Raw genomic sequence first — 27,249 nt, forward strand, 5'->3', positions numbered from 1 at the left:
CCATGAGATGTTAAGCTTCATGGATGCCTGCTCTGGATACAACCAGATCCTCATGAATGAGGATGATGAGTCCTATACCACATTTCGGATGGACAAGGAGAACTACTGGTACCGCGTCATGCTATTTGGGCTAAAGAATGCAGGAGCCACCTACCAGAGGATGGTCAACAAATTATTCGAGGAATAGATCAGATGCAACATGGAGGCATACGTGGACAACATGCTCGTGAAAAGCGTCCAAGCCCATCAACACCTGACCGGCCTGGAGGAAGCATTCAAAGTACTGAGAAAGAACCAGATGAGGCTAAACCCGCAAAGTGTGCCTTTGGTGTAACATCAGGGAAGTTCTTGGGCTTCATGATCTCAGTACGTAGAATAGAAGCCAACCCATCAAAGATAAAGGGCATCCAGGAGATGGTGCCACCCCGGACGGTCAGGGAAGTACAGAGGTTAAATGGAAGGGTTGCGGCCCTTTCAAGGTTCGTGTCATGGTCGGGAGACAAATGCCTACCATTCTTTAAGACCTTGAAGAATCTTCGAAGTCCTAAAGACTTTGCATGGACAGAGGAGTGCCAGAGGGCGTTCGAGGACTGAAGGAGTACCTAGAGAGCCTACCACTACTTGGGCAACCAGAGCCCAATGAGGAGTTGCAACTCTACTTGGCCACCACCCCGGTCGTAGTATGCGTCGTACTGCTGAAGGAGGAGGGTAAAGTACAGAGACCCATCTACTATGTCAGCCATGTCCTAATGAACGCAGAGACTAGGTTCACAAGAATTGAGAAGGTAGTTTACGCACTGGTGATCGCGGCAAGGAAGCTACGACCATACTTCCAAGCCCACACCGTCGTGGTACTCACCAACCTACCGCTAAAGAAGGTACTACACAAACCAGACGTCTTTGGACAATTGATAACCTGGGCAGTAGAGTTGAGTGAGCATGACATCAGATTCTAACCTCGGACGACCATCAAGGGTCAGGCTTTGACGGACTTTGTCGCTGAATGTACCCTATCAGAGATCGAGCCAGAAGCAGAGGAACTAGAGGAGCATGATCGTGGGTCATGGGAGATGTTCATGGATGGTTCGAGTAACGCAATAGGAAGCGGGGTTGGCTTCATACTCACCAGCCCCGAGGGTTTTTGAATCCAGTATGCTCTCTGATTCACCTTCTAGGCATCCAACAATGAAGCAGAGTACGAGGCACTACTGGCTAGACTCTGAGTGGCCAAGGCCATCTAAGTCACCCACCTAGCCATCCGGAGTGACTCCCAGCTTGTAGTGAATTAGGTGAATGGAGAGTACGAAGCAAAGGTCGATCGAATGGCATCATACGTAGCACGTGCTCGAGAAGTTCAAGATGGTACGAGTACCAAGGATCGAGAGCGCCACAGTCGACGCCCTATCCAGGCTAGCAAACGACGAGCTCTGGAACTTGGCCAGTGTTGTCTAATACTGCATGAGCCAATGTACCAAGAGAAGCATGTCAATGAGATTGAGGAGGGGCCAAGCTGGATGGACCCTATATTCAACTACCTACAGAACGACGTCCTACCAGGAGATAAGGTCGAGGCAAGGAAGATAAGGATGAGAGCTGCAAAGTACACGGTCATGGATGGGGTACTATATAAGAGGGGGGCTCCCTGCACAACTACTTAGGTGCCTAGGACCCAAGGGAGCCAAGTACGCCCTGGCAGAGGTCCATGAAGGGATATGTAGAAGCCACATGGGAGGGCGAACACAGGCCTTCAAAGTCCTCTGCCAGGGATTCTACTGGCCACGGATGCAAGAAGAAGCCATACAATATGCCAAGACTTGCGAGCAATGTGGATTGTTTGCCCCAGTACCCCATCTACCCGCCACCAAATTGACATCCATCCTCAACCCCATACCATTTGCCATGTGGGGGATGGACATCCTAGGTGACTTCACGGTAGCATCTGGGAACCGAAAGTACCTAGTAGTCGCTATTGACTACTTCACCAAATGGGTCGAGGCTAAGCTACTAGAAAAAATAACAGAGAATGAAATGGAAAAGTTCGTCCGTGATGATGTCATCTACTGGTTCGGGGTACCAAGGATTCTGGTCTCGGACAATGGGAAGAAGTTTAACAACCCAAAGTTTAAGGCTTTCTGCCAACTCTACAACATTAACTATCGGCCTGTCTCAGTAGCCTACCCACAGACTAATGGTTCGGTGGAGGTGACAAATAAAACACTGCTAGAGAGAGTCAAGAAAAGGCTAGAGGGAGCAAAAGGAAAATAGGTCGAGGAACTTCTAAGTGTCCTGTGGGTGTAGCGAACCACAGTAAGGATGCCCACAGGAGAGAACCCATTCCGTCTGGCATATGGTACAAAGGCATTGGCACCAGTAGAAGTCCTTTCCATGTCCCACAGAGTCCTGCACTTCAATGAACACACCTACGACGATGGACTCCTAGCAAATTTGGACTTCCTAGACGAGGTTCGTGAGAAAGCACTAGTAAGGAACGTGGCATATCAGCAACGAACAGCCAAGTACTACAACACCAGAATTAGAGAAAGGCTCTTCCAGCAGGGAGACCTAGTTCTAAGGCGAGCTAGTGCATCACAGCCAAGGAAGGAGGGGAAGCTGTCGGCCAACTGGGAAGGACCTTACATAGTTTCCAAGCAAATACGCCAGGGACCTACCGCTTGAAAACTTCAGGGGGCAAGAAGATAGATCATACCTGGAACTCATAACACCTAAAGAAGTACTACTAGTAGAGTAGAGTAGCTATAGTCGGCCTTCAGCCACAGTAGTTCGTAGTAGTTTGCATTATAGTAGCAGTATTCCATTTTTCAAGGATAATTTGAAAGTTTTTTGAAGTTTGAAGTAAATATTTGGTTTTGGGTTACATCCATCTATTTCTTGGCTGCTGGTCGAACACGTTCAAGCACTGAGGTCAAATGACCACCAAGTCATAATGCCACCAAGGTCCACGAACCACCAAGGCGTAAGCCCATCAAGGTCCACGGACCATCGAGGCGCAAGGCCACCGAGGTTAAATGATCACCAAGGCATAATGTCACCAAGGTCCACAGACCACTGAGGCATAAGGCTACCAAGGTCCACAGACCACCGAGGTGCAAAACCACTGAGGTCAAATGACCACCAAGGCATAGTGCCACCAAGGTCCATGGACCACCAAGGCATAATGCCACCAAGGTCCACGGACCACCGAGGCATACTGCCACCAAGGTCCATGGACCACCACGACGTAAGGCCACCAAGGCGTAAGGCCACCAAAGTCCACGGACCACCAAAGTCCAAGAACTATTAAGGTTCAAGGCCACCAAGGTTGAATGACTACTAAGGCCTATCGGCCATATACGCAAACGACGATGAACAATATGTAAGAAAGGCAAGAATTTAACCACAAATATCAAGAGTAGGAGGCAACAATAATTACAGACCAAGTTCAAAATCCCAAAGTTCAACATGCAAAAAAGTACAAAGTTAAGAAGCATCCACACTCCCCCTTGGAGGAGTCACATCCTCCTCTGAAGGAGAAGCCATATCACCCTCGGGCGGGTGAGCCCCGCCCTCCTCAGGCAAAACAGTGCCCTCCGCAAGCGAAACAACACCCTTCACCGAAAGAGCATTGGTTGCCATGGCAGCTCCAGGGATCAGCGACACGTAACTCAAAAACTGAGAGAAGTTGTAATCCAGAGTCTCCCCAAGGACGTAGGCCGCCAGGTCCTAGATCCCTGCATCAGAGATCTCCTGGTTGTACTTATAGAACAACACCTTGATGGCCTAAGATTTTTGAAACTCTGCCATAACTCGCTCACTGGCCTCGACCAACTCAACCTCATGGCCCTGCCTCACAGTTTAGAGCTCCTCCTCCAAGGCACAGACCCTGGTAGTCGCGGCTGAGCTCTAGGCCTCCAAGGCCACGATCCTGAAAGATATGGAACCAATCTCCTCGGCCATCCTCCTCTCTCTGGTGGTGCTCTCCTCTCTAGTGGCCCTTTGCTCCTGGAGGTCCCTCTCCAAACCCCGTAGTAGCCAAGCCTGCTGAATCTCCTGAAAGGTAAAACGCTTAAAGAGAAGTACGGCTTCAGTAGTGCGATGCTGGACCTACAACCAAAGCAATTGTCAGAAAGCAACAAAGTATAAGGTACCAAGTAGCAACAAAGTACAAGGTACCAAATAGCAACAAAGTAGAAGGTAGCAAGTAACAAGGAATGAAAAGGTACCAAATCGTAGGAGTCAAAAGGTACCACTTACTGAAGCAAGATCCTCATAGAGTGACCGCAAAAACTCTGTATGGCTCATCCCCTGTAGAGCTAGATACTCAGTCGGGAGCCATCCCCTGTCCAACCACTCCAGCGACACATCGTTCCCAGATAAAAAAGCACCCTTTTGGATATCCTACGGAAGGATCAGGGGAGACGAAGCTAGCGGGTCCACGGCTATGCTAGAAGAAGAAACCACCCCCTTGCCTCTGGAGGAGGGTGGAATAGAAGACCCAGACACAACAACAGCAGCAGGAGTCAATCGTGGAAGCCAAACCCGCAAAGAAGTCCTCACAGTACCAGGAGGATCGGGACCACCCTTCCGCTTGGCACCCATAGCCACGGCCACAGTAGGAGGAGGGTAGGGACCAGAGGAGTGCCAACATCCCCTGCCCCAGAAGAAGAACCATCTGCAAGAAGTACGGCTTGAGCCGTATCCCTTTGAGCTGCCCTCCTCCGCATCCAACTCTCGAAGATCCACTGAACGACAACAACAAACCAGAACAAGAAACAAGTCGGCAGCAGATATAAACAAAAATCTAGGTGCAAGTACCAAGTCCAAGTACGAGGACGAAAATCTTACCAAGACTCAGGTTCCAAAGGAATAGGAAGGCCTTTGAGTCCAACTCTCGAACGTCGAACGGACCACATCCTAGACACCGCTTGAGGGAGTCGTTCTTGAAGTCACTCAGCTCAAGAGAGCAGTTCATACTCTTGAGGTCAAAAATCTCCCAGGTGGTCCGCAGTGAACATCGGGGGACCGTAGCAAAGAAAAATTAATCCCTCCAATACTTCACCGAACTGGTGATCCCCTCGAAGAACTCAAAGTCGACAAAAGGCCCTTTGAGGATACGACGGACAAAATGGTAGCACCCACCATCCCCCTTCCTCAACAAATAGAAGTGCGAGAACAGGGGAAGGGTGGTAGCACGTCCCATCTGAGCAAAGAATACATAGAAGCCCAAGATAACCCTCCAAGAGTTGGGCAATATCTGCCTGGGGGTAAGGTGCTAGTGGTCCAAGACCAACTCGACAAAGTGAGAAATGGGGAAACGAAGGCCATAGGCGAAGAAAACTTGGTAAAGACAGATCTCATCTGCCCGATGTGAGAAGGCACGATCATTGGGCCCAGGGACGCAAAGAACGACCTTAGAAGATATGTGGAACTCTTGGTGAAGGGATGCCAGGTCCGAGGTGGTCAAGACACTAGAAAACTGAGCTAACTAACTAACAGGGTCAACAATAGGAGGCGTCACCCTAGAGGTACTAGGACCCCTACTAGGGCTAGAGTCACCAAAGGCTCCCTCCTCCTCATCGCTGGCAATAGCTCGGGGAGAAGGCAATGGGGGGAGAGTATCCACAGAAGAAAATGACCCTGAAGAAGGCCCATTCGTAGACCCCATCACAACAGTGGCGGAGTCAGATTTGCTAGAAGACATGAACAAGGGCGAGGAAGGCTACTTACTTGGGCGGTACTCCCCCAAACGTCAAGCCGTTGACCCAGGAGAGCGGAAAGCGAGCTGCAATGACCAACATACGAACTCAAAAGGAAAGGTACCATAAAAAAAAATATATATATATTCTATGAGACATACTAGAGAGGGTGAACAATACCAACAGGAGCCAACGGGCACGGATGGGCGCCAACCGTTACGAACGAGCACGGACAGGCCTAAACAGCACCAGTTGGTGCGAAGCACGGATGGGCGCGGAAGGCACTGATGGGAGGGCACTATCCCCAATGGGGGTGAAGCACGGATGGGCGCGAATGACACCAATGGGTGCAGACGATGCCAATGGGTGTGGACCACAGACGGGTGCAGTCGATTACCAAGGGGCGCCGACTGGCGCAGAAGGCACGGACGAGCGCTGATGACCCCCAATGGGCGAGGACGACGCCGACAGGCGCAAACGAGCGCGGATGTTTGCCAAGGGATGCTGACAGGCGCAGAAGGCACGAATAGGCACGGACGACGCCAATGGGCACAGAGCATAGATGGGCGCGACGATGCCAAAGAGCATGGACCACAGACAGGCGCAAAGCACTGACGGGCGCAGATGACGCCAATGGGCACGGAGCACACACAGGCCCGATGACGCCAATGGGCGTGGACCACAGACAAGCGTAAAGCACGGACAGGTGCGAATGACGCCAATGAGAGCAGAGTACAGACAGACACGGACGATCGCCAAGGGGCACCGACAAGTGTGGAAGGCACGAACGGGTGCGGACTACCCCCAATGGGCGCCAATGGGCGTATAGCACAAACAGGTGCGGATGATCGCCAAGGGGCGCCGATAGGTGCGAAAGCCACGGACGGGCATAGACGACCCCCAATGGGTGCCAAAGGGCGCGGGTGGCACGGATAGGCACAAACTGGTGTAGATGGGCGTAGATAAGCCACCGGACAGGCACGGACGACGCTGATGGGCACGAGACCGCGAGATCGACCGGCGTGAGGCATGAGACAGGCGAAGAAGGGGGCGAGGCGACACAGACGCAAGGAAGCGACAAGCTCGTGGCTGGGACCGCAAACATGATCAAGATTAAGAGTAAGCAACACTAAGTAGGTCAAGACTGGGCAAGCTACCAAGTAGACCAAGGGCTAATGGCCAAGAAAAGGAGAGACTAGGGGAGAGCAAGGAGGCAAGAAAGAGGTCACACTGTTCATTGTGACCCAAGAATAAACACTTGGAGGGCACAAGAAATAGTTATTAAGTTCAAAGCAAGAGAGAAAGGCTTAAAAAGCAAAAGAAAAAAAGTAAGAGACGAGTAACCCTAATACCAAATGCTTCCAATTGGGGTGAAGTTGGCTCTCACAAGTCACATGCGTTGTGTACCCCTAGGCTGTTCCTTTCCCTACTCCCACTACGTTTTTTTCTTCCTTTTTTATTGGTAAGTAAATTTTTGATTCGAGTGCCTTCTTCTCTTCCCCTCCCCTCACTTACCTAGGACGGCGAGAGGGTATTGGCAGTGACAGTGTACGGCTGACTCAGTGGTTGTCTCTCCTTTTAAGTCTTACTTTCCCTTTTGCGTTCGTCCATTTCTCCCCGCTTTTCTTTCCTTGTTTTGGTGGTTTTTCTTCTTTGGTGCCTGTGGCTGCTCCCCCCTTCGTTTCTCTGCTTCCTATTTTGGTTCGCCTGTTTTGTCACAAGTGGTGACGACTTGCTGGTGGAGCTGTGCTTTCTGTGGCAGCCTGTGTGCGTGGTTTGCCATCCCATTATGGGTGACAACGTGGTTTTAGGGTTTTGCTCACTGTTTTGGAGCGTCCCTTTGTTGTTTTTACTCACTGTTTTGCTGTGCTACCTGCCTCCCTAATTTCGTTGTCTGTTTCTTCTCAGGCTCTGATCCTCTATGACGACGAGGGCTTCCAGTTCCCGGTCTGATTCTCGTCATGGTTCTAGATCATCTCGGCCTAACTTTCATTTCGTAGATGGCCGTTCTCCACATTTCGCTATCTGGGAATCCAAGATTCACCGCAGCCTCTCTGATAAGAAACGAAATAGAATGAAGATGGAGAGACTGGATTAATGGTGTTTTTCCTTATATCGATTAGGATGAAGACAGTGACTATTTATAGCTTTACAATTACTATAATTTCCTTCCTCAAATCAAGCCATGACAGTTGGCTGAGATAAGGACAAAACTAAAATAAGAAACTAAATCAACTAAATGGGTAAACTAATCCTAGACAATCACATACAGCTAAAGAGATATGTACAGAGGAGCTAATGGTGTGAATATACAGAACACGTGATTGAAGCAATCAACGAGATTGAAGCAATCAACCTTCAATCACAAATCTCCAATGCACGTCTGGCATTCCTCTAACACCCGCCTCAAGTTGGAGGGGGTTGAAAAAATGTCAACCCACCCAACTTGCGAATAAGTTCTTTGAAACGTGCATGGCCCAGTGGTTTGGTAAATACGTCTGCTAGTTGATTGGTAGTGGAAAGATGAGCTGTACGAATGAGGCCCCGTTGAATCTTCTCACGAATAAAGTGACGGTCCAACTCAATGTGCTTGGTTCTGTTCGTGGAAGACGGGGTTGGCCGCAATATACAAAGTCGCTTGATTATCACAAAGAAGTGGCACCTGGTGGATGGTGGGGAATTCTTAAGTCAATTAGGAGATAAAGCGGCCATTGTATTTCTGGAAGCATGCACCATGGCACGATACTCGATTCTGCCAAGAGCGAAAGCGTGCTTTGTTTCTTAGAACGCCAGGAGATGGGACTATCACCAAGGAGGATGCAATATCCTGTAGTAGAACAGCGAGTAAACGGGCAACTGGCCCAGTCAGAATCTGCATATGCTCGAAGTTGTAGAGAACTTTGGGCGGACAAAAAAATCCCGTGACCAGGGGTTGTTTTGAGGTAACGTAATATATGCAGCGCAGCATCAAGATGAGGACGACGTGGAGCGTGCATGAATTGGCTTAGAACCTGAACAGAATAGCTGATGTCCGGCCGTGTAAAATTGAGATATATAAGGCGGCCAATGAGACACCGATATGTGGAAGGATTAGGTAAGAATTCGCCATCATCCGGATTTAATTTCAGGTGTTGCTCCATGGGGGTGTGAGCCGGTCGACAAGCTGTCATCCCCATATCGGCCAAGATGTCCAATGTATATTTTCTTTGACAGAGAAAAATGCCCCGATCCGTCTTTGCAACTTCAACTCCAAGGAAGTATCGAAGGTCCCCCAAATCTTTGATTTGAAATTGACGATGCAAATGTTGCTTCAAAGATGTAATTTCTATAATGTCATCCCCGGTTATCAATAGATCATCAACGTACACAAGGACAAACGAGGAGCCGGAGGGACCTGTTTTTCTAAAGAGAGAGTGATCAACAGTGGATGAGATGTACCCAGCCTCACTCAAAGCCATAGATAGCTTGGCATACTAGTTCCTACTGGCTTGTTTCAATCTGTAGAGAGATTTTTGAAGACGGCAAACTCGACCATCCCCTTGTTTGCAGTATCCTGGTGGAAGGGTCATGTAAACTTCCTCATGAAGGTCCCCATGCAAAAAAGCATTATTGACATCAAGTTGATGAAGCGACCAGGATTTAATGGCAGCAATAGCTAAGAGGCAACGAACTGTAGTTAGTTTAGCCACTGGTGCGAATGTCTCATGATAATCCAAACCCTCAGTCTGGGTGAACCCTTTCGCAACCAAACGAGCTTTATAACGCTCAACTGTTCCATCTGATTTGAATTTCACCTTGTAAATCCATTTACAACCAATGGGCTTTTTATTCGGTGGCAATGTAGTGACAGTCCATGTGCCATTCCGTTCGAGAGCAGCCACTTCCGCGGCCATTGCATCTCTCCAACGTGGATCTTGGACAGCTTGTGCAAAAGTGGTAGGCTCATTATGAGAATCAACAGAACTAAGAAAAGCAGAGAGAGAAGGAGATACCTGGTGATATGATAAATAGTTGGAGATGGGATGAACAGTCCCTGCATCGAGGTCAGATGTAGACGAGGAACCTGTGTGGACAATATTACATTGATAGTCCTGAAGATAACTAGGAGGGCGATGAGTGCGTGGTGGTAAACAGGGAGAGTTGTCAACAGGTTGAATTGCATATGGTGTCGTGGTGGCATGGGGTGAAGGGGGAATGGATGGGGATGGGTTGGTGAGAGTATCAGTGGGCGGTGATGGTAGGGCAGGTGAGGGTGGGTCACCCGAGGGAGGTGGAACAGCCATTGGAGACGGTGAGGTGGCATCAAGAAGGTCAAATGGTATGCCAAAATGATCAGCAATTGGAACAGGTAACACAGGTGGAGAGGTGGGCGGTGAGCCATGCACAGTGATGGGAGATACATCATGAAATGGAAAGACAGTTTCGTGAAATATGACATCACGAGAAGTATACACAGAGTTGGTTGCTAGGTCATAAATACGATACCCCTTTTGTCCAAATGGATAACCCACAAAAATTCCTGGTTTAGAACGAGGATCAAACTTATGACGATTGGGGGAGTGGTTGTGAGCAAACACTAGACAGCCAAAAACCCGTAAATGTGCGTATGACGGTTTAGTATGAAGGAGCATCTCATGAGGTGTTTTCCCAGAAATTGTAGGGGTAGGAAGTTTGTTTATGAGATAAGCAGCAGTGAGAACACATTCCCCCCAAAATTTGAGGGGTAGGTGACTCTGAAAGCGAAGGGCACGGGCAACCTCAAGTAGATGTCGGTGTTTACGTTCAACCACCCCATTTTGTTGTGGGGTCCCAACACAACTAGTTTGATGGACAATGCCAAGACTTTGAAAGGTAGTCTGGAGATCCTTGTCCAAAAATTCAGCACCATTGTCACTACGTATGATTTTTACTCTAGAGTTGTATTGTGTGTTGACAAGGGCAAGGAAGGCAGTCAAAAGATTTTTGGTGTCAGATTTGAATTTCATTAAGTATAGCCAAGTGCAACGAGTGTAATCATCAACTATGGTTAAAAAATAATGAGATCCAGATAAACTAGGAATGGTAAACTTGCCCCAAATATCACAATGTATAAGTTCAAAAGGAGAGGTGGTATGAGTAGAACTAATGGGAAAGGGAGACCGTGTGTGTTTGGCCAACGGACAAATATTACACAGATCAGAATTGGAAATAACAATGGAAGGATCAGATTGCGCAACTTGTTGTAAGCGTGAAGATGACAGGTGACCAAGCCTCCAGTGCCAAATATCAAAAGGAGATGATTGGACTGAAGAAAGGCTGGTGGGTCGATCAAGGTAATAAAGCCCATCACGAACATGTCCTACCCAATCGTGTTCCTCGTTGATGAGTCCTGAAAAACACAAGAGTCGGGAAAAAGGTCACTGAACAATTTAAAGATTTTGTAACTTTGGAAATGGACATCAAATTAAATTTGAAAGATGGGACGTGTAGCACATTATTAAGGTAAAAATCAGATGTAAAATGCTGTGATCCAATATGGGTAATGGGCACTTGTGAACCATCGGGTAATTGAACAGTGAGGGAATTAGAAACAGTTGTAATGGAATTAAGTGAATCTGAGTGGGAACAAATATGTTCATTTGCACCGTAGTCTATGACCCATTCATTGTTTGAAGTGACAATAGAGGATAATGTCGCACCGCTAGTTGACAGAGGGTTGAGAATTGCTACCTTGCTGTAGAATGGCAAGAATTTGGGCATATTGAGATGCCGTAAGAAGAGAGTTACCATGACCCATTGTTGTTTGGTTTGGAGTATCTGCAGATCCAGTAGCCTGGAATGCCAGACGTGATCATGTCGTTGACTCGGATCCACTGACCATAATCAGCGGATGTAAGCGAAGGTGTTGGGATCGATCCATCGACGAACCCCAACTTGTTCTTGGCTCTTAAAGCCATCTTCATAGCACGAACCCAAGTGCCATAGTTGTCTCCATTCAAAGGTGGAGAGACAAGGATAGCAGTAGGGTTGTCGGAATGGTGAAGAGAATAAGGATTTTTGAAAGGGTCATTTTGCTGAGAAACTATCTGATCTGAAGAGACTGTAGAGCCCTCCATGAATTATAAAAAAAAATGATTCAGGCCCTCTGCTTTGATACCATGATAAGAAACGAAATAGAATGAAGATGGAGAGACTGGATTAATGGTGTTTTTCCTTGTATCAGTTAGGATGAAGACAGTGACTATTTATAGCTTTACAATTACTATAATTCCCTTCCTCAAATCAAGCCATGACAGTTGGCTGAGATAAGGACAAAACTAAAATAAGAAACTAAATCAACTAAATGGGTAAACTAATCCTAGACAATCACATACAGCTAAAGAGATATGTACAGAGGAGCTAATGGTGTGAATATACAGAACACGTGATTGAAGCAATCAACGAGATTGAAGCAATCAACCTTTAATCACAAATCTCCAATGCACGTCTGGCATTCCTCTAATACTCTCCCTTACCCAATCTAAGGAGGCTGTTAGTGGCTGGTCCTTTCATGGCTATGTGGTTGGTTTTCCAAAACCACCCAAGGAGGAATTTTGTACTTTCTTGGGGAAGTTGTGGGAACCTTGCGGGGCTTTACTGGTGAAGTGTTTCGATAAAGGTAGTTTCTCTGTAGAGTGTCGTCTTCCTTAGCACAAGGCTGCTATTATGCATTCGGCAACATGGTGGTTTGAGAAGTGTTTGCATCTGGTGGACCATTCCGTTGATGATCCGTATTATGTCTTTGAACGAGATCTCATACCCGTCTGGATTCATGTATTCGCTAGGCCTTGACTGATGTGGGTGACACTCGTGAAATTATTCTTTACACCGGCGGGCTAGGGTTGCGTCCTTTCACGGCTCGGGTTAAAATCCTGATTGATAAACGGACGCCTCTGTTTATCTCGGCCCAATTTGATAATGGTCATGGGACGCTGCTCACTGTTCCACTCAAGTACGAGCTTAGACTCCTTTTCTTCTGCTGTGGTCATATCTACCACGACATTTCCCATTGTCCATATATAGAGGCCATTCGGACCCTAGTTTGCCTCCATTAGGTTTCTACAACTCGGTCCCCACCAAGCCACTAATGGTAAATTTGGTTTCTGGCTGGGCTGGTTTCTCTGACCCCTCTAAGTTTGGGTCTCGGTCTTCTTCTGATATGGATATCTCGGATTCGGTTACTGGTTCTGCGACTGGGGTCCCGGCAGTGTCTCCTCTACAGATATAACACGCTCCCCTGGTGGTTAGTACGGTTTCAACTGTTCTTGTGCGTGATTCTGAAAGGCCTCTCACTTTTGACTCTTCGGTTCTTCAACCTCTTGGTGGTTCGTTCTCTTCACCTACGCCATCTTTCTTCTTAATGGCGGATGCTTTGCAATGGGCCTTTCCTGAGCCTCCTATGTCTGTCCAGGCACCACTTTCTCACTGTGGAGGGCCGACTGCGGGGGGGTCCTCTACTTGCGCCTCTCTCTGGTTTTGGTTGTGGGACAGGTTTGCGGCAACCTGGCCCATCCTCATCATTCGCTACTACTACTACTTTTGGTTCTAGCTTTTTCGTGGGTTCTTCACAGTTCTCCACACCTTCTAAGAAGCGCAAGCTGACATGGGATGATTTGAGTCCAGCCTCTCTCTCTGAGTTCACAGCCCTCAAAGATACCATCACCTCTGCTTTGCTCTCGTCGTCGTCTGATCCTCGTGTGTTGCACTCTCTTGTTAAGGATTGGCTTTCTGACGTTGCTCCTCCCCCCTGGGTTGTCTGTTTCCTCTGACTGTTTTGACCTACTGAGCTCGGCCTTCACTGTTACTGATCCAGCTACTCCTTCGTCGGTCCAGGTAAGTGATCTTAACCCTCCTCTGTCTAGTTTTCAACAATATTGGGTGTGTTTTTTTATTGTTTTGTTATCTCTGGCTTGGTGTTGGTATTATCTTGATTATAAACCTTGAAAACGCTGTTTTATTCCTCGCAGGTTTTTTATTTTTTGTTTTTCTTTCTTCTTTCCTCTTTTGGTGTTTTGCTTTTGTTGCTGTACATCTGCTTGTTCTATTTTTTCTTTTATTGTGACCTTCTCCTTCTCCTTGTCTCTTTACACTATGATCATTCTGTCCTGGAACGTTAGGGGTATTAATAATGCGTTTACTAAGACTTGCATCACACAGCACTTTAAATGCCTGAATCATGATACTTTAAAATTTAAATGTCTTAGTTCCCAGCTCCAAACTGTTTCTGCTATTGGAAGTACGGGTTCTCAGGGCAAGCAGGGTGGCTATGGATATTGGCCAAGCCTCATCTTCAGACTTCTGTCTGCTTCATACATTCGCACTTTGTGGCAGTTTCTGTCACTAAGGCCCTTGAACCCACAGTTTGGATAGTCTTCCTTTATGCCCCTCCCCGTGCATCTAAAAGGGGTAGGGTTTGGGCCAGCATTTCCCAGTTCCTTCACACTTTACCTTCTCCTTTTCTTGTAATTGGAGACTTTAATGAAGTTATCTCACCGTCTGATAAGTTTGGGGGGCTGCCTTTTACCATTCACCCTTCCACACAGGGACTTCTGGACCTTATTTCGGATCATAACCTTGAATGTCTTACCCCTGCTGGGTCGTGCTTTACTTGGTCCAATAGACAAAAACCACCCAAACTTATTAAGGAATGTCTGGATAGGGCTTTGATTTCCCCTGATTAGATTTCTACTTTCCCACTCTCTAGCCTTTCCAAACTCCCTTCTGTTGGCTCTAACCATAACCCTATTTTCTTTCAAACAAATCCTAAATTGAAAACCTTTCAGAAGTTATTCCATTACCAGGCTGCTTGGGCTTGTCACCCTGATTTTTGCTCTTTTTGTGCCCTTAAATGGCAGTTACTCTCCTTGACCCTTTGCATGTTAAGCTTAGTGCCCTTGGCCGACTTCTCTCGGTTTGGAATAAATCTGTGTTTGGGCATATTTCCACTCTGTAGCGACATTTCTTGGAGAAATTCCTTTTGGTGGAAGATGCTTTACCTACCCCAGACAACTTGCTTTGCCTTGAGGGTCTTCAATCTAAATTTTTATGGATCTCTAAGGTTGAGGAGTTGTTCTGGCTGCAGAAATCTAGACATGACTTTATTAGAGATGGGGACCGTAACACTAGATTCTATCATGCTATTTCTAAATCAAACATCAAGACTAGATCTATCTCTTTCCTTGTGGATGATTTGGGTCATAAAGTTGACGATCCCAGGCTCATGGCTCGTATATTCTCTGAGCATCTGGCTATGATCTTTCAGACCTCCAACCCTCTTGACACCTCTTTTGTGGAATGCCTCTTTCCCCCCCTTCCTTCGCTCTAGTCGATGACCAACTTGTCCCTTCCCCCTGAGGTGGAAGAAATTAGGGCTCCTGTGTTTTTGATTGGGGCTTTCAAAGCCCCTGGGCCGGATGGTTTTCAGGCCTGTTTCTATCAACATTGTTGGGATTTTATTTGGCAAGATGTGGTCTAGTTTGTTCAATCCTTTTTTACCTCTGGTAATCTCCCCTCAGGGTGTAACCATACACTTTTTTGTACGATTCCTAAATTTGCTAATGCCACAACTGTGACTGATTACCGGCCCATTAGTCTCTGCAATGTTAGCTACAAAATCATTGCTAAAATTCTAGCGAATAGGCTTCGGCCCTTACTACCCTCCTTGGTTTCCTCCTTCCAAGCTGCGTTTGTGACCGGCCGTCAAATTGGAGACAACATTGCCATTGCATAGGAAATTTTCAATTCCTTCAATGCCATAAGGGGAAGGGGGGGCTTTGCGGCCATTAAAATTGATATGTCTAAAGCCTATGACCGTGTTGAATGGCAACTTTTGTCTAACCTTTTAAAATTTCTGGGGTTTGATCCCCACTGGATTTCTTTGATTGTGGCCCTCTTGACTACTACCTCCTTTTCCATTAAATTATGTGGAAGCTTGTTTGACTTTCTTGTTCCCCAGAGAGGTTTACGGCAAGGTTGCCCTCTAAGCCCTTATATGTTTCTGTTAACTATAGAAGTTCTGTCTAGACTTCTTAGGGCGTATAGGGACCTTAACTTGTTCATGGGATTAAAGTGGCGCGAGCTGCTCCTGAAATTTCTCATTTGTTATATGCAGATGACACTTTTATCTTCTGCCATGCCAATGAGGATGATTTTTTAACCATTAAATATGTCATTGACCTTTTCTCTGATATTACTGGCCAGGAAGTAAATTATGGTAAAAGTGAAATTTTTTTTAGTAAAAATGTTGAGGTGGGAAGAAGAAACCACCTTTGTAAACTCCTAAAAATGAAGGAAATGACCTCTAAGTCTTTATACTTAGGGACAAGACTTTGCCATTCTAGGTCTAAGCATAAGGACTTGTCTACCCTTGTGGATAGGGTCTGTTCTAAGCTATCAACTTGGAAGGCGAATCTTCTCTCCTTTGCGGGAAGGAAAGTGCTGGTTCAATCCGTTCTGGCATCTACACCGGCCTATCATATGTCCCACTTTCTTTTTCCCCAGAAAACCTATAAGGAGTTGGATAAAATTTACAATAGATTTTGGAATAATCGCACTGAGGCTAAGTCCCATGGTCAGTTGATTGGTTGGGACACCATCTGTAAACCTCTGGCTGTGGGAGGGCTTGGACTCCGCAAGTCATCAATCCATAACCAAGCTATGATTATTAAATTGGGATGGAGACTTCTAAATGAACCCTCATCTATGTGGGCCAAAATCCTAAAAGCCAAATATTTTCCAAACTCCTCAATCTTCGACCCCCGGGTTGGGAAGAAGAGAGGTTCTTGGACCTGGAATAGTATTGCAAAGGTCCTTCCTGATTTGAGGAGAATTGTTTTCCGACAGATTGGTAATAGCTGTACTACATCCTGTTGGTTTGACCCATGGGTCCCAATTAAATCAGGACAGGCTGTGCCTCAGGTAAATCTCCCTTCTCCAAATTTCAGTTGTGTTAGTGATTTTATTATTCATAGTAGATGGGATGTCCCTAAATTGGTCGACCCCTGTGATTTTCAACCATCTATTGTGCATACTATTCTTAAAATCAAACTTCATGGGGATGAAGACTCGTGGTGGTGCATACTCTCAAGGAATGGGACTTTCTCAACTAAAAGAGTAGCTCAATTTCTAATTAACTCCTCTCCCCCACAGTCTTCTCATTCTAAGTGGTGGAAACTTTTTTGGAAATTACCAATTCATCCACGATTTAAAATCTTTTTTTGGCGTGTCTTATATGCAGGGATACCAACTCGTGGCACCCTATCGAAATGGATGGCTATCGAGCCTCAATGTGTTCTCTGTGGCTCTAGTGTTGAGTCCATCTGGCTTCTCTTTTTATCTTGTGATTGGACTAAGCATGTCTGGGCTTTGGGTCCCCTTGGACTGAGAACTAAGCATCTAGTTGGTCCATCTCTCATTGATCTGGTTACCTCTTTACCTGACACTTCATTTGGATAAGGCTTCCCTGCGTTGGTTTTTTTCTGTTTTTATTTTAACCTGCTATTTCGTTTGGTTTGTAAGGAACAAGGTGGTTATGTGTAAAGCTATTGCGGACCCTATGTTGGTCCTTAACAATGTTTCCCGTTGGTTAGCGGACATGGATATTTCACCCCCCACTCAGGCTTATGATGAACTCTCTTCTCCCTTATTATTGCCATCTCTCATTAGTAGTCAACAGCTTAATTCAAACTTCTCTGGCTTGGTGGTCGCAGAAATTTTTTTAACCAAATCCTAAATTAGCTCGATGGGCTTATAGGATTTTGATAGATGGTCAGACTATCCTAACAGATGCAGGTTGGCTGGCGGCGTCTATGGGTCTGGAGGTGGAAGTGTATGGGTTGTGGTTTGGTTGGAAAGCTCTACAACAACACAATATCTCGGTTACCAACATCTGGGTCTCAAACCCCACACTTCTCAAATTTTGAACTTTACAATCTTTCTCCACTATTTCACGAACTTATTTACCATTTCTGCTTAGTTTCTTAGATGCTACTAAACATTTGCCAAGTCTAACTTGTCAACTGTACAGGGCTGATAGTTTTCCTTCACATCTAGGTTGTACCTACATTACCTAGTAATATAAATTATGTTTGTTTTGTCATCAAGAACAAAAAAACAAGAGAGAGATGAGAGAAAGTGAAAAGTGAAGAATGAAGAGAGAAGAAAGAAGACATAACCAAAAAGAAAGAAAAAGGAAAGAAAAGGCAAAAAGTGCAAGGGGAAGGGTTTGAACTCACAATCTTTCCCACTTCACTAAAGAATTCATGGGGACAACTTCCGAAAAGAGCTTATTTATAGCAAGCCCCTCACTGATACAAAAATGAAAAAGCTACTCTCTTGAACACTCCGTTCCAAGAGAGTGGGGGACAAATGATAAACCTAAAATCACACCGGTCAATTGTAAGTCGCCATGTGTCCCGGCCCAAGCAGGGAGACCATCCCAAGGTCAGCCACCTCACGTCTACGGATGGGAAAGGACCAAGTCTAGGTACTACGGACTACTACAATCAAAGACCAAGTCCAGGTACTACGGGCTACTACCATCAAGGACCAAGTCTAGGTACTACAATCTACTACCACCAATGATCGAGTCTAAGTACTACTCGCAAGCTACCACCGTCAACAACAAAATATACATCATCTCATGGGTACAGGGCACCGCCTACCAGCAACATAGTCCCAGATGGACTCAAGCACCAAGGATCTTATCCAACACATCAAGACGTATGAATGTCTATCTACTAGGAACATCCACCCTACCGGGACTCTACCTCCCGTAGGGGGACAACCAACTAAGAGAAGAATCCTACTACCTAGAAACTATCTACTATGAGGGTTACTCGTCATAAACTGAGACTCTCTACACCGCCACACTCCACTATAAATGCGAAGGTACTCTACCCCATTAGCCCATCTCGAATTCCAATTATTCAGCTGTTTGCTCAGAGAGATCTAACTTAGACATCGGAGAGTCCTAGGCCGGAACCATATCGATTCTCCTTTGTCACCCAGGTCCTTCTGCAGGTTACGACACTCAAAGGGACCACCGAACGATTTCTTGACGCAACAAGCCTTATGAATGTCATAAACCAATTAGAACTTGGAAAAACAAGTAGCAAAACTTAAACGATTCTACACAAGGCAACTCCTATTGACTTTCAAAAAGCAATGAGTTTGGTTTGTATTTTTATGTATATTCCATTTTAACAGAAAGTCTTAAATGCTCCATAACTTAAGTGTAGGTTTCAAATCAATTACAAATCAAGAAGCTATTTCTTAAATTTAAAACCAAAAAATAGATATGGAAAAGGCAGCAGATCGTCAGGATTGAAGGTGAATGGGTTCGTTGGCCTGGGTAGGTATGGGGAGGTGACCCTTCTCCTGCAAGCTCTTGACGGTTTCATACATAATTTGCTTCGCTGGGATGAACTCAAGCCCAAGGTCCTTGAGCTTCTGGTTTGAGAATTTGTATGGCTGCCTTCTTGGGTTTACTTCATCCGAGCACCTGCATCCACCACAAAAAAATTAATAATAATAAAGAGAGTTCAGATGAAGCATGAATGAACTAATGGATTCCATCACAAGTGGTCGTTTTCATGATTAGAATGAAGAAAACATACTACCCATAAGAGATGGAGGAGAGACTGGGAGTGGTAAGGTTTTGTCAAAAGCTGTAGTGGGCTTGCATCATTCCATGTAGGACCACAAAACGCTAGGCTATAGTGTGGGTTGGTGTTTTAGGTAAGAAGTTAGTGGGTAAAGGGGGGCCCATCCATTTGGTAAGGATTCTTCCCAAACAATCACGTTTTGTTTGAATCTATGGGAAGGTGGGGTAATCCCACTGCATAAAGCGACATCCTTTTGGCCTTTAGGTAGGTAGGTGAGAACTGAGGAATTTAGTCTTAGAGACTCTTAATACACCTAAGATAGGATTGAGCTCCTCTCCTGGTTGGGGAGGCCTCGATCCACATGCCATTGCACCGAGATGTGTGCAATAATGTGGATCGAAGCCCTTCAACCGCACAATGTGCACTGAACACCACCCAGCGCACAAGTGGACTGGAGAGGAGCCAGATCCCTTAAGTTAATTTTTTTTGTCTGATGAAAGTGTAATCACACAAAACACACACCAAATCCCAACACGTAAGATAACGTTAGAAAAGACAATTCTAGAGCGATACTGAGACCTGACTAGAGAAGGCTCAGGTTGACTGCCAGCTCAGTCCACTTGTCCATTTCACATCCAAAGAGTTGTAACTTTGGATTATTCAGAAAATCCTTATAAATTTCTTTGCTTTGATGGTATTCTCTAGCTCAGAAATAATTCTGACATAGGAAAAGAGATCCTTTACAGTGTGCATCGGATGGTTGAAAGCACTCGAACTGTGTGCATGAGTGCTCTCCTCTAGTCAGATGCGTATTGGAAGAGCTGACGTGCCAGAGAGGATTTGGGTACTCAACCGAGTGAGTTAAGTACACCTTTGGGCTTGTAACTCTTAAGGCGTCGAAAATGTAAGGGTTAAGACCTAGTATTTAAAACTAAGTAACCAAAAGAAGTAACGGAAAATAAGGTGGGAGAGGATAAGTCCAGCTCACGTTCACATACGTGAGTGTATGTGAGTGTACGAGAATGACTCACAGTCGTCAAGATGGAATCCATCTCATGGGTCCCATATGGGTGGATTCCATCTTGATGGGGTGAACCGTTCTATTACGTGAGCCCAACTCGGAGAGGATTTGGGTCCCTTTTAAGTCATATGATTTTTCAAATTTACCTCTCACCTACTTCCTTACTCACATCAATAACACTAGTTACGGAAAGAAGTAACTGACAGAAATCTTCTCTAGTGCACCAGCCCCTCCAACCGATGGTTGGAACCACTTGGGATGCATGCCCAGGTGCTGCTCCCAATTGTCGGATATGCCTTGGAGGGGTTGGCGCGTTGGAGAAGATCGAGTCCCTTGTAATCTTGGAGAAACTGTCTTCACCCCATTAACAAGGGTATCACCGTCAGGGAAATCACAGCCGTCCATTGTCCTGACCATGATCAAGATTAGTCAATTTGACAGGCTGCTTTTGCTTTTGCTTACTTGGTAGGGACAGGGTACTCCGGGAACAACTTGACGAGAATCTCGACAACGTCACCCCGATGAAGCACACTCTCGGCGCAGAGATACCGTCCTGTGGCCGACGGCGCCTCCAAGACAAGTATGTGGGCCAGTGCCACGTCCCTCACGTCCACGTAAGCCTGGACTGAGTTGACGTAAGTCTTGGCCGAACCGGTCAGGTATTTGAGCACATGGATGACACTGGCGTTGATGTTTGGTTGGAGCAGCGGTCCAAGAACCAGAACCGGTATAACCACAACCAGGTCGACCCCTCTCTCCTTGGCCGTCTCCCAGGCCGTCTGCTCTGCTACGGCTTTGCCGTAACAGTACCAGTTCTTGGTGTTCTTACAGAAGTCCAGATCGCTCCAGCAAGACTCATCCACTATCTTCTCCGGACCCCGGTTTGGATCCATGTGAACAGCTCCGATCGATGACGTCATCACCACTCGTCGTACTCCTGCTTCCGCCGCCGCGTTCACTATGTTCTTGGTCCCCATTACTGCAGGTTCCACCATTTGCTCCTAACATCAATTAAGAAATCAGAAATCAGAAACCTGATCTAATGAAGAGATTAGAAGGAGAGATCGTGTTAACTCACTGGGTCGTCGGTGACAGGGGAAGCAGTGTGGAATACTCCCTGACACCCTTCGATGGCGTTACGAAGGCCTTCGTAATCGAGGAGATCCGCTTTGCAGAGGATCAATCTCTCTTTTGCACCTTCCAATTCCTTCAAATGAGAGTTTTTGGGATCATCTGTGACCCATAAGCCAAACCCAGATGAGATTTAGTTATTACATGACATGAGAGAATGAAACAGAGGAGGAGAGTATGAGGGAGGCCTGACCTGGGTTCCTTACGGTTCCTTTAACAGTATAACCTTTTTCTAATAGAAACTTGACGAGCCATGAAGCGATGTAACCTCCGGCACCTGTGACGCATACTGTCTGACCGTAACCTGATGAACCGTCAACCGGCATCTTGATAATTTAGCCGGTTTCTTTTTCCGGCGAAGGACGAGACCGGAAGAGATACGAGGAGTACGAAGATATGACAGATTAGCAGAAACGGTAAGAGTTGGGGAATGCAGAGTACGACGGCTGTGTCCCTTATTTATAGGACAAAATCCTTACCTAACCCGAGGTCATAGATTATCAAATTACCTGTTATTGACCGGCTGACGATTGTGCTCCTATAAAAAAAATCCAACTTTATAGGGACACGATGCTATAATCAAATTCTAATTGCCTGGCATCATGGGTAATTTCGGAAATTTAAAATATATTTTTGTCCTTCAAATTTGCAGTGACGGAAATTTTTTTTTTTTTTTTTATTGGAAATTCTTTGTAATCGGAGAGGCGAGAGGAATAAAACTTGCAATTCTAATCTTCATTGCTTTGTCAAATTACGTATATCCTTAATTCTCGATTGTTTGAAAAAAATTTTTTTGTTACATTTTGTTTTCTGTCATGGATAGGTTTCAGTTTCAATACCACCAATGGAGGAACCTAATTATTAAGAACAAGATCCATTACATGGTCATAGTATCCATCCTCTTGATTCAATGAATTTTCAAACATTTCAGTGTTATGTGTAAGTAAAATTAAAATAAGAAACAGGGAGAAATAAGAGGGAGAAAGAGAGAGAGAGAGGATAGGGTTTTGCTTGACGGACGAGTCAAGACACGGTTATAACTCTTTCATCTTCCATGTACATACACACCACTAACTCCTAGTAATTTATTTTATTTAAATAATATAACTCCTAATAACTTATAATAACCGCTCACTAATAATCACTTGACCAACTACACTACCCATACATCTAACACGTAACATTCCACCCCCTCCCCTTAGAGTCGTCCTTATCCTCAAGGATAATGAAATTAAAGAAAATAAGAACTCACCAGGATCCCATATCTTAATATGAAACATGCCAATTAATGAAGCCAAAATAATAATCTCACAGGGTGCCAATCTTGTTGTAGAGTGATACACCATAATGTATCTAACCAATTACTGTGTGACACGTGGTAGAGTGCGGGCCCTAGAAGCATATTCCGTTGAGGACTCCTACATCATAAGGGGCAAGGAAAACGTGGAGGGACATGTAAGCAGAGTTACTTGGAAAGAATCCTGAGGTCGTTAAGAACGGAAACCACACTCCATGTATGGAAAGATTCCTAATGGCTAAAATTGAGGAGGAGATCACTCCTTAAAGGGGGAATCCAAAGTTTAGAAGGACTCGATGATCCGAAGAAGAAGGAAGGCAATCTCGCACCTCTTTGGAAAGGGAATCATGAGGGAAACATGTATAAATAGAGGCCATAGTGCCATAAGAAGGGGATCGATCACTTAATCAATCAATAGAGCCTTTTTGCAGAGTTCTTCGTTTCCAATACAATCTCTTGTGTTGCAGAGAGAGAAACCTCGCTTCTTTCTCTACACAACATTTTTTAGCGTCATCTGTGGGAACGAAGAGCAAGAAACCTGCGAAGATACCACGATGACCAACACCCGCAACCAATTGAAGGTCTCAAAAGTTGTTGTCGCTGCTGTCATGGCTGCCGCTCAAGATGGGGCACAAGATGGACCCTCAGGCCCTCACGTTGGATGGGACGATGTAATCATATAAGAGAACGATTCCCAGAGGGAAAATTCACAGCTTAGACTCCCTAGAGATCCACCACGGTATGTAACGGTGGAACAGTTCGAAGCAATGCAAACTCGATGGCAAGACCAGATGCAACGCAACATCCTAAAGGAAATCCTGTTATACCCGCACCCGAGAGCCTATTTGTTTATTATTTATCCTCGTGGTGTGTAGACTATGCTACCTTGTTTGTCGGTGAACCTTTCACCGTGATGCTAAAAAGGTAAGTTACTAAACCTATTTTATTGCTTGTTTCCTTCCTCTTAAAGTCCTTGAGGTGTGGACCCAAGCCCAGATCTTTTTTATACTTTATCTGCCATTTCTGTTGCATAGGATGTAGGGTCTTGCGTACATCTGACCCAGCATCCGATGCTGTTGTCATGGTGGTTTTGTGTGAGACCTTATGTGGGGCCCACATGTTCATTGTCGAGGGTGCTGTTGGTGCCCTGTCATGGTTGACTACTACCCTAGCCTCCCTTTTATTTTGGTGACCTCTTGAGTGGGCCCTTGGGCCCAAGTTATGCTCCAAATAGGTTAATGTACTTTAGATATTAAAAGACTTTAGCTAAACAAGGCCCAAACTTTATTCTAAAATGAAGCCCATTGGGGCCAAGTTGTGTTTATAATGGAGTTTAATTGAGTTTAGATGGGTAATGTGTTTGTGGTTCATTAAAAGACTTTATCCAAACAACCCCTAAGTGGACATTTAAGCTACCCTACCCAAACAGGCCCTAGATTTATAACTAAGAGGCTCTAGCCAAACATGCCTTAGTAAGGCATTTTCTATAAATAGGATAGCTAGGGCAATCCCTTAGCCATTTCCCATTTCTTCCTAGCTAACCTAAATTGTAAGAGAGAGGAGAGCTTTGAAGCAAGGAGGAGAAGAAGGAGAAGAAGAAGGGATCGGTTGCTTGTGCTTGGGTCTGCTTGGTGCAGCCTTTGTGTACCTCAAATAGGTAGGCCAAGTGCTCTTTCCTCATTTCTCCCTTCTCTTTTCTCTTTTTCTGTTGAGCTTGGATGGCTCTCTATATTTCAGTTTTGAGCTTAGATGGCTTTCCTTGTTTCAGTTTTGAGTTTAGGGTTCCTCTAGGAACCAAATGGTTTAGCCTAAGCTGTGTTTTTGGGACTCCATTAATGTGGTATAGTCCTATTAGGACCTCTATTTTGACTTTCTACTTAATCTATTTGATTCTAGAGTTTCAACCATCAAAGGAAACCCCAAATCTGGATTTTGAGCTTTTGATCCTTTAAATCCCTCAATCTTTTGATGATGGGTACTTTTAAGACCTTAATAGACCATAAGACACCCCCTCCCTAGCCCCTTGGAACTTAAAGAACAAAATGGGGCAAATATGGACTATTAAGGACCTTAAAATCGCACCTGGGTTGCATCGGATGCAAGGTCAGAGGCATTTACTGTTGAGTCCGACGTTGCCTCCGATGAGGCCTGAGCTTGTAGGAAAGGTCGGACGCAAGGTCGGAGGCACACACTGTTAAGTCCAATGTTGCCTCCGATGAGGCCTGAGCCTGCAGGAAAGGTCGGAGGGAAGGTCGGAGGCATGCGGTATTGCATCCGATGTTACCTCCGACGCTGTTTTCAAGGCCTATAACCTATGTAAACTGTGGGGCTTCTCTATGAGGCCTCCCCTACACTCTCTCACACTCTTATTCACTTCCGTAGGTGCCAACACATGTGCAAGGGAGTGATCTCGAGCGGGAATCGTTACACTTAATCAAATTCCTATTTCAAGTAATTGGTGAGTGGGTTTTGGGTGATTGTTTGATTTGTTTATACTAAGTGTATCTTTATTATACCACTTGTATCATCATTGAACATGTTGCACAAGTACAGTACTTATCTTGATTGTGGATTTATATGATGATGTTATGAAAGCTATTTCATATCAGCATATGTATATTGTGCTACTTGAATCATCATTGAACATGCTGTATAATTGCATTATTCACTTTGATTATCGAATGATATGATGATGTTGAGAATTATGTTTCATCTTTGTATCGGTTGACGGTGTCGAGAAATGCCGACACCGGGATCCTAGAAATGTATGTGAACTTACATTACATGCCATGATGGCCTGTATGCACGATAAGAAGCATGTAGTATAACTGTGGTTAGGACTTCGTTCCCTATGCTACGACCCTTACCAAAAGGGGTTTAGGTATTGGGTAACTAGAGCACCTGGTGCCTATGGAGAGTTAGAGAGGCCAGGCTAGGGGTAGTAATGGTTATCGAGGTCTGCCTCTGGGTGGTGATGGCTACTACTGGCGCGGGCCCCATGGTAATAATTGAGGTTGTATTGTAGTAAACATGGAAGGATCCACAGTGTCTGACTGAGTTATTGCAGTAGCATATACCCATTGACTTAGCATTGTGTGTAAGGTGATAATGAATTAATAATGACACGCATCATGGACTATTTGTGATTGTGTGATTGTGCATCCCCTTTTCTCTCTCACTAGCTCAGTGGAGCTAACCCCTATGTACACATTCTTTTTAGATTTTGATGCAAATTATGTTGGTATTGTGGAGCCAAAGGTCGTGACTGAGGACCATGGTGATGGTTGCCCTTTGATGATTGTGCCTACGGGCTACACTGTTACTTGGGATTCGATCCCATTTTGTCATTTTGAGAGCCTTGTGCTTTGTATAAACTTTTATGTATTACCTTTTTGGTAGCTACATGATGGTCATAGAAATTTTGTAACTATGCTATTTATTATCATTAGCCAATGATCATCTTCTAATTATTTAATTTACGCTTTCGCAAACTTTGACCTATTTTGGAATGTAATATTCTTTTGTCTTTCGCACTCTGATATTATTGTAGTTTAATATTGGTTTATGATTGTGGGTTTGGGCACTGTATCTGTGATCCTGGTAGCTTATTGGGATGACGTGTATCGTCCTAGTCACACATTTTATTGTATTTTATCCCTTGTCGGATAGGAGTGTGACAGCATGGTATCAGAGCATGATACTCTGCACCAACCACAGTCTAATGAAGACTCTTAATTTACTCTACCCCACTAGATTCTAACTTAAAAACTTTCAAGAGAATAACTGGATTGTGTGTAAATTTAAGGAGAAAACATTGTTATGAAAAATAGTTGACAATAATAGCAAATGATAGGAGAACAGTGTGCATTAGCAAGAAGGATAGATTCTATTAATAGTTCAGCTGTTGCTACATAAACCTCCCTGGAAGTGAGTACATGGTTTTAATAAGCCAAAATGACACCACAATAATCTCTCACAACTGTTGAATATCAATATGAATCTCCACCCCTTTACATAGCTGGTGACCCAACAATGAGTAGTGTCTTCAAGCTCAATCGTCAAATTTGAGTAACAATGACGCACTAAGTTCGGATAGTAGTACTTTGGGAGAGTAAGCATAGGACTCCACCCCAATGCCTCAAATCTAGCCTTCACCTTATAGGCCTCGAGGTCATCGATAGCAATGTCCCTACCTTTAATAATTTCCCTAGCTCGAAAATGGTCTCAATGTAGCTCATAGGCTCCCAAGGACTAAAACCAATGGGCATCAAAGGCTATGGGCGCAATGGCCGAGCGAGAGCATTCCTCAATCTTGGAGCCATGACTATTCAAGAACCTGCATATAAGAAACAAGTAGAGAAAATAGCTATTAGTCCAAACAGTGAATATCTTTTCATAAGCTATGGGAGGTAATCCTACATTGGAATTATAAAACCTTAAGCCACAATGAGTCATATCCTATCAAAAAAATACTACAATGGGGCC

General features: G+C 45.1%; 2 protein-coding genes across 2 annotated transcripts; both read right to left on the reverse strand.

The window, feature by feature from the left end:
* Positions 1–8,338: 8,338 nt before the first annotated feature.
* Positions 8,339–9,151, reverse strand: LOC122644782 (uncharacterized mitochondrial protein AtMg00810-like). The gene has a single exon (XM_043838166.1). The coding sequence runs from the start codon at positions 9,149–9,151 to the stop codon at positions 8,339–8,341; it is 813 nt and encodes a 270-aa protein (XP_043694101.1).
* A 9,764-nt stretch (positions 9,152–18,915) lies between these two features.
* On the reverse strand, positions 18,916–21,875 carry LOC122646644 (cinnamoyl-CoA reductase 1-like). The gene is made up of 4 exons (XM_043840237.1): positions 21,661–21,875; positions 21,415–21,569; positions 20,799–21,337; positions 18,916–19,212 (listed from the first exon to the last, which is right to left on the reverse strand). Exons 1-4 carry the CDS (start codon positions 21,791–21,793, stop codon positions 19,029–19,031), a joined length of 1,011 nt encoding a protein of 336 aa, XP_043696172.1. The 5' UTR covers positions 21,794–21,875; the 3' UTR covers positions 18,916–19,028.
* Positions 21,876–27,249: the final 5,374 nt, after the last annotated feature.

The sequence above is a fragment of the Telopea speciosissima genome, chromosome 11 (assembly GCF_018873765.1).
Source record: "Telopea speciosissima isolate NSW1024214 ecotype Mountain lineage chromosome 11, Tspe_v1, whole genome shotgun sequence".
NCBI classification, from domain to species: domain Eukaryota; kingdom Viridiplantae; phylum Streptophyta; class Magnoliopsida; order Proteales; family Proteaceae; genus Telopea; species Telopea speciosissima.

Coding starts and splice junctions, on each gene's coding strand:
- LOC122644782 (XM_043838166.1), bottom strand. CDS start 9,151: ATGGCTTTGAGTGAGGCTGGGTACATCTCATCCACTGTTGATCACTCT.
- LOC122646644 (XM_043840237.1), bottom strand. CDS start 21,793: ATGCCGGTTGACGGTTCATCAGGTTACGGTCAGACAGTATGCGTCACA. Junction 21,570..21,660: donor AGGAACCGTAAGGAACCCAG/GTCAGGCCTCCC, acceptor TATGGGTCACAG/ATGATCCCAAAAACTCTCAT. Junction 19,213..20,798: donor GAGTACCCTGTCCCTACCAA/GTAAGCAAAAGC, acceptor TGGTGGATGCAG/GTGCTCGGATGAAGTAAACC.